This window comes from Borostomias antarcticus (genome assembly GCF_949987555.1).
Source record: "Borostomias antarcticus genome assembly, chromosome: 17".
In the NCBI taxonomy this organism is placed as follows: domain Eukaryota; kingdom Metazoa; phylum Chordata; class Actinopteri; order Stomiiformes; family Stomiidae; genus Borostomias; species Borostomias antarcticus.
Window position 1 is genome coordinate 1915733 of NC_140250.1, and position 7500 is coordinate 1923232.

Here is a 7500-nt window from a genome sequence, read left to right on the forward strand (position 1 = left end):
CAAGATGTATATTCAAAGCTGATAAGAATGAGAACCAGTCAAGACCCCACCACAAAATGAGGACCCAAGCCCTCAGCCCCCTCCCCGTCATGAGGTTTACCAGCGGGGCCAAAGGGCCCACACTGAGGTCATGCGCCAGCTATGAAGACACAAACAAGTAAGGTTCACATTTCTACCATTTTATTGTCTGTTGGTGGGTGACTGTGTGAGGTGTGTGAGTGCGTTTGTGAGTGAATGTGTGAGGTCCGTGAGTGTGGTAGTGAGTGACAGTGTGAGGTCCGTGACAGCATGTGTGAGGGAATGAAGTGCAGTGAGGATGTCCTGTTGGCTCTGGTGGTGTAGTGTGGTGACCTCCACCAACTGCTGCACAACTGCCCCACAACTGCCCCAATCCCTTCTGCCATTTCCCTCTGGGCCTCTAGGGTCATGAGCCTCCAGCACAGCATCTGATAGGAAGCCCAGCCCTCAGGGAACCTTGAGGCAGGGACGCTGGCAGCCGGAGGTGGAGGCGTGGGCGGTGGAGACGGAGACGGAGGCGCTGGAGATGGCACTGGAGGTGGAGGCTGGTGCGCTGGATGTAGAGGCTGCAACCGGCGGGGGCACGACCGTCAGGTCAAGGACCACTGCAGACTCCCCCTCCTCTGAGTCCCACCCCACGTCAGAGTCTGGAGAAACAATTTCAGTCATTTTCTTTGAGTTTGTCTGTTAACTTGATTATGCATTAAACATTTTATTGTGTAGCCATATTCAATTGATATGTTTTTCTGTTGGCAGCCAAATAAATGCTTAAGTGTGATTTCCCGGGTGATTTAGATGAGAGTCTAAATTTCCCAGAGGGGAAAATGTTTCATGTGGTCTAACATTATGAAGTGGTCATCTGTGTTATCGTTCCCTGTTTTTGGTCCTAAATCATTCATAGCCTACCACAGAATGTGTGGAATGTTTGCTTTCCTCACACATAATACAGAATGTCCGTGTAGCCTACGCCAAATACAGGATGCACCAAACATACAGTAGGCTACCTAAACTAGGAGCAATCAGACAAATGTAGGCTCGTACAAATAGCTTACCTTCCGAAGATGATTTTCTTTCCTCGCGTGGACCTCACCAACAAGCACATGCACCTCCGTCTCCGAAAGGTTTCTCTTCTTTCCGCGTTTTTCCATAAACGTATTTATCTGTCCCTATGCTCCACGCTATATTATGTCGGTTCCTTCCGGGGTATCCCCGTTGTGCCGTCATAGTTTTGACCATATATGGTTGGATTTGGGCGTGGAGAGGGCGGAACACGGGGCGCGTGCGCGTACGCTCTCTTCCCCGCCCGTCTCGGATTTCTCGTGCAGAAAAGGGCATACGACTTTTTTGATAGATCCGAAAAGCGTGTAAATATTCTCGTCGTACGCTACATTGTGCATTTTCCGCGTTTTCGTCGTACGCCCTCTTTTACACCTGAATTTACACGCTCTTTGATAAATGAGGCCCCAGACCTCCGGCCATGAATGCATTTTGTGGCGTGCACGTGCGTGAGAGCATTGTTTGGTATTGCTGCGCACGTTAGGCCGAGAGCTTCATGCCAGCCGTGCCTCCGTGATCTTCCCATGTCGAGATATGACCATGGGGGTGTTCCAGTAAGCGGGTTCAATAAACTCTGAGTCTAACCCTGAAGACTGAGTTTGATGTACGCTGACATAGGAAAAGCAGATCCCGGCTGATCCATGTCAGCACAATCAACCCTGAGTAGGTAAAGCCTGAGTTAAGCGCGTGCATGCGGACTACCTTTTCCAGATTTATTTTTTAGCCATAATTGACCGACAGGTGCGCTGTATCTTTGCACTATGCTCTGAGAGCAAAAAACACATTTCTTATCATGTGTAGGCAGCTTAAAGGGCAATGCTCGTTTTTGACAACCTGGACCTTATTTACGACATATTATAAGAAGTTTGACTCACCGAGATCACTTTTGTGTAGTTCGGAGGCCTGTAGAAGAAATTTAAAATCCAGCGCGAGCCAGTATATCCATGTAATGGCGGTGATCGGGGCACCGAGAATGCAGCTTCTCAAAATCTATTTTCTGCCGCGAAACGGTTGTTTTCATCAATCAGATTGGATGAATCGACAGTTGAGATTCCTCAACGCGAGGCATTGTTGTGGTTTTCAAATACGGGGTCTTTAGCCTCTGTAATATGATCTTTACACGCCTTTCCCCACTTGCTCCAGCACGCATGCGCACAGGCCAGCGCGCAGACTGGCTATTCTCCGGCTCACATTCTCTGCGCTACGATCGTTGTTGGTGCCGAGAATATTGTCGTCGTCATTCGTCAGCAACAATCCGATCGTAGCGCAGAGAATGTGAGCCGGAGAATAGCCAGTCTGCGCGCTGGCCTGTGCGCATGCGTGCTGGAGCAAGTGGGGAAAGGCGTGTAAAGATCATATTACAGAGGCTAAAGACCCCGTATTTGAAAACCACAACAATGCCTCGCGTTGAGGAATCTCAACTGTCGATTCATCCAATCTGATTGATGAAAACAACCGTTTCGCGGCAGAAAATAGATTTTGAGAAACTGCATTCTCGTTGCCCCGATCACCGTCATTACATGGATATACTGGCTCGCGCTGGATTTTAAATTTCTTCTACAGGCCTCCGAACTACACAAAAGTGATCTCGGTGAGTCAAACTTCTTATAATATGTCGTAAATAAGGTCCAGGTTGTCAAAAACGAGCATTGCCCTTTAAGTCCAAAAAATGAATGGAGGTGAATGGGAGGCTGTGTTTGGGCGGCTCTGTGGCGCCCCCCTCAGGTCGCAGCTGGCAGTGGGTGGTTCAATGCACTCCAGGCTCTCCTCCCACACCTCCCAATCCAAACCCTGTGTCTCTAGCGCCCCCACACTGGAAGCTGGCTCTGCTCAAAGTTTTGCTTTAATTCGACAGTTGGCCCATGCTACACCCCTCCACCAAGTTTCAAGAAAATTGGTCTGGTAGTTTTTGCATAATCCTGCTAACCAAAGAATTAAAAACAATAAAACAATAAACACACACCACAGAAAACATTACCTCTCACCCTGCGCTGTTGCTGGGGCAGAGGTACAGTAAGAACAACAACACAACAGTATCAGTGCATTTAAACAGCATCACATTAACTTAAAACAATATTCTCTCTCTCTCTCTCTCTCGCTCGCTCGCTCTCCCCCAGGAGAGTGTGTCCCAGGTCAGACCGTTGGTCATCTGTCGGCCCAGTGTTGGAGAAGGACAGAAGGCCCCTGTTGAAACGTCCGGAAGCCCCAAATGGCCGACGTCCCTGTGGGAATCGTTTCTCTCCCTCCCTCTCGTCCTCCTCCTTTCCCTCCCCCTCTCTCTCTATCTTGTCATGTTCATCATGTCATTCCTCCTGCAGCCAAGCGGTACTTGACCATACTTTATTTGTTTCTGTTAAGTTTACATCTGTCTGCCTAACACCTTTATCTTGTGTATACTTTACAGTAAACAACTGAAGCCATAGCATACTGTTTTTGTAACATCAACCAATCCTGTCATCACAACTGGAAGCTAATATATTGTTTCAATCTCTCGTTTTTGTTTTAATCTTCTATTGTGTAGTTCAACCGTTATATTCTTATAATTATTCTCTTTATTTCTGGTGTTAACTTTATTTTTTCCCTTTTAACATTTTCACTGTAAAGCACCTTGTAACCCTGGTTTAGAAAGGTGCTTTGTAAATAAAATGTACTTACTAATGTTGCTCATCTCTCTCTCCTCTCTTTTTCAGTTTTTCTGTCTCTCTCACTCTATAATCCCTCTCTTTTCTCATTCTATCTCTCTTTCTCCCTCTCATGCTCTCATCAGTGTTAATTTTGACAGCAAATTTTGATTTAGTTTTAGTCTCGTCTTGACTAAAATGTTATTTAGTTTTAGTCATATTTTAGTCATGTGAATTGTTTTAGTTTTAGTCTAGTTTTAGTTGATTAAATAGCATTAAGATTTTAGTCAACTAAATCTATAGTAGACAAAAGTATGATGAAAATAGATTTCGTCATAGTTTTTGTCATCATGAATTAGTTTTTATTTAGTTATCGTCTACGATAACTAAATAAAGACCATTGACGAATAATTTTCGTCATAAATTTCATCTACGAAATTAACACCGGTTCTCCTCCCCTTGTTTGGGGCTCGCTGCTCGTGACAAGAGAGTGATAAGAGCTTGGTGGGAGAGGAAGGGTTAGGGTGTCGCACACGATTGAGGACAGGTGAGACGTCAATGACTCAACTATGCAATCCACTGTTCCTACAGGTACCTCTCTCTTTGTCTCTCTTTCTCCCTCCACTAACTCAACCCTGTACTGTCCTCGATGCTCCAGCTACCTCTCTTGTCCCCGTCCCCTCAACATCCTGTTCTCCCTGAGGCCTATACTGACTCTATGAACACGGGGACCGATGTCTGTCTTCATCCTAGTTTCGTACAGATACATTAAAGCTTAGATATAGACCACTCCCAGGTAGTCATGATAGACATGGTACAGACCTGACATGTCATGTGTTGTTATTTGGGGGGAGTTACAGTTGCGTCTAGAAATGATCAATGCTGTGGCATTTCATCATTGCGGTATTTCACAGGGAAATCCCGTTGGAAATCATGTGGGATTTCAGACGGGCGTTATTTCATTTTAATGATGCTCCACCGCCAGGTGGCGTCTTTGAGCAGATTTAGCAGGCTGGGCTCACAGTGAATTTATCCTATAGTCTACGAATGAGGACAAGCCTGATCTTTGCATCATTAAATTTCACATTATTTAAGTAAAATGCGAAAAATAACATAGTATTGCAAACAATGGCTAACAATAGCTAACTTGCCTAGAACTACAAGGATTGGGTGAAAGTGGGGGGTTTGCATGGAACGCATTCAACTGGGATGTGACGCCGTCCCGGGCACCAAGTCCCGAGCTCCGATACAAATTTGTAAACCCCGTAAGTAGCTTTGAATACGGGGCACCAGCTAGTGTAGTTGAGCGCAGTATGAATACGGGGCACCAGCTAGTGTAGTTGAGCGCAGTATGAATACGGGGCACCAGCTAGTGTAGTTGAGCGCAGTATGAATACGGGGCACCAGCTAGTGTAGTTGAGCGCAGTATGAATACGGGGCACCAGCTAGTGTAGTTGAGCGCAGTATGAATACGGGGCACCAGCTAGTGTAGTTGAGCGCAGTATGGATACGGGGCACCAGCTAGTGTAGTTGAGCGCAGTATGAATACGGGGCACCAGTGTAGTTGAGCGCAGTATGGCTTCATCACGATACGAAGAAAAAATAAGTTTGGGGGCGCCCCGGTGACTCAGTGGGTTGGGGGCGCTTACCATATAAAGGCTAGTCGTTACCGCAGCGGCGTGGGTTCGAATCCGGCCCACGCCCTTTGCTGCATGTCTTCCCCTCTGTCTCTCTCCCACCTTTCCTGTCTGTCCTTCAACTGTCTATCCCATTAAAGCAGAAATGCCCTAAAAAAAATAAAATAAAAATATCCTTAAAAAAAAAGTTTAATCTGATTTAATTTCAAGACAAATACATCATATATGCACACATATTCACATAGACAAACACGCACACATCCCATTACATACACACAACTCAGATTTGTCGCATTCTATTGCCCACCCTACCACCTGTACACAATAGTAGATAGCTAGCTAGCTAGCTTGCTAATGTTGGTCAAGCTTGCTAACATTAGTCGCCATGTTCTACTCCATTCACTTAAACTAAAAATGTTAGCAATCAACGGTTTTACTGATCTAGGTCAGTAACAATTCGACCAAATTTCTAGAAGTGGACATCACCGGATTCCTCTCAGCCTACAGAATCTAGCTATGTGCTCCAATTCAAGAGAAATTGACTCATGTTTACGAAGCACACCAACATAGTGCTCTGATCAGCTGCGAAACACAGCAGAGTACCCGGATGTGTAGTTCACTGTAAAATAACCAAAACGTTAAATAAATAAAAAGTACCTTTGAGAAACCGCACGTTATTGCGATGGAAGTTGATGTCGTTAGTACAGTAGTTTATTGGTTTATCTATCCACAATGGTATGTGTTGTCATTAAGTTTTGTGTTGATATCGATTAAGAATTATCTCTAAATTTTCTCCCATGCGAAAGAAACGGCAGGTGCAAACCAAACCAGTAGAGGGCGTAGTTTTCCACTTTGGCTCCCTATGGTAATACGGGCCATTATAGCGAGAACAATACAAATGGTAAATGCAGCAAGATATTTTGAAATAAATACATACTGTATAGCCTGAAATACAGTATAACGTACTGTATCCTACAGTTCACAGGTTCCTCCCTTGCCCCATGCAGCCAGCTCAACTGCGAAAAAGAGCCCTTGAAAGAGAACTCCGACGAGAACGCAACATCTCGTTGATTCTGTTCTTCAGCTCTTTAATGTTGGTGAAGCTGGGGCATCTTAGGAGAACTGCATCTGTAATGTATTTTCTGAGGTTCTGTGGCAAGGCCTGCTTTCCCCGTGAACCATCCCAGTTGGTGTTCCGCACCCAGGCCTGATAAGTCTCACGGGTTAGGACGGCGCGAAACAGAAGGGCGCCATAACGATCTGGACGACCATTGCTCCGGTGCCAGATGTTTCGGAACTGATCTGTGTCCAGGTCAGGAATGTGGATGTCAGGGAGAACTAAAGGGACAGGCAGCAGCGGGTTTGCCGAGGTGCCGGCGGTGAGGTTTGCCGGGGTGAGGTGTGCCAGGCTCCCAGGGATGTGACTCGCCGAGCTGCCAGGGGTGCGCCTCGCCGGGGTACTTCTCCCAGGGGTCCTCAGGAGGCTGGGGGTGCCAGATGCTAACGCCTCACGCAGTTCGTCCATCTCTCTGTCTTTCTGCTGCATGGCCCTCTGTAGCTGCTCCATCATGTGTCTGTCTCTCTGCTGCATGGCCCCTTGTAGCTCCTCCATCTCTCGCATGGCCCTCTGTAGCTGCTCCTCCATGGCCTTCTGTTGCTCCACCTTCATGCTAGCAGCCTGTCCAGCCTGTAGCTCGGACCTCACGCTGTCCACCTCACTGGCTCTCCGCTGCAGCTGCTCTGCCACAATGTCACCATACGCTGATGGGCTCGAGAGTGGCATTGGTCTCACAGGGGTCACTGTCACTGCCTGTAACCAGAATAATAACTCTGTTAACTTAATGGAATAAGAAAAATTGCATCCTCAGACAATCAGTAGGTTATTTTATGTTTTTATTATAACCACACGTGTAAAAACTACCTGGCAATAAAACCGATTCTGAGCTGGGAGAAACATACCGCTTTCTTTGTCACCATCTGGTTTTAAGGGTCGGGGCGGGGTGTTTTCACATGCTTCTCCTGGAGCGGTAGGCGCACACGGAGTCCACTTTTTAGGGCGGGGGGGAGGGCCATCACCAAGCTTTCTCTGTAAAAGAAACAGACACAGAATATTGCAGTTAATAAGCAGAACAGCCATTAACAGCTCAGTTGACTACTTGGAATTGAGA

The 7500-nt window shown here is 46.5% G+C and overlaps 1 protein-coding gene across 1 annotated transcript in view; it reads left to right on the forward strand.

The window, feature by feature from the left end:
• The window catches only part of LOC311320538 (uncharacterized protein), an 8303-nt gene extending 4512 nt beyond the window's left edge, over positions 1 to 3791 (forward strand). Inside the window, exon 7 of the mRNA XM_084452308.1 lies at positions 3192 to 3791. Within this exon, the coding sequence (XP_084308434.1) occupies positions 3192 to 3407 (216 nt within the window). The 3' untranslated portion in view covers positions 3408 to 3791. The remainder of the gene's footprint in view (positions 1 to 3191) is intronic.
• The last annotated feature ends 3709 nt before the right edge of the window (positions 3792 to 7500 follow it).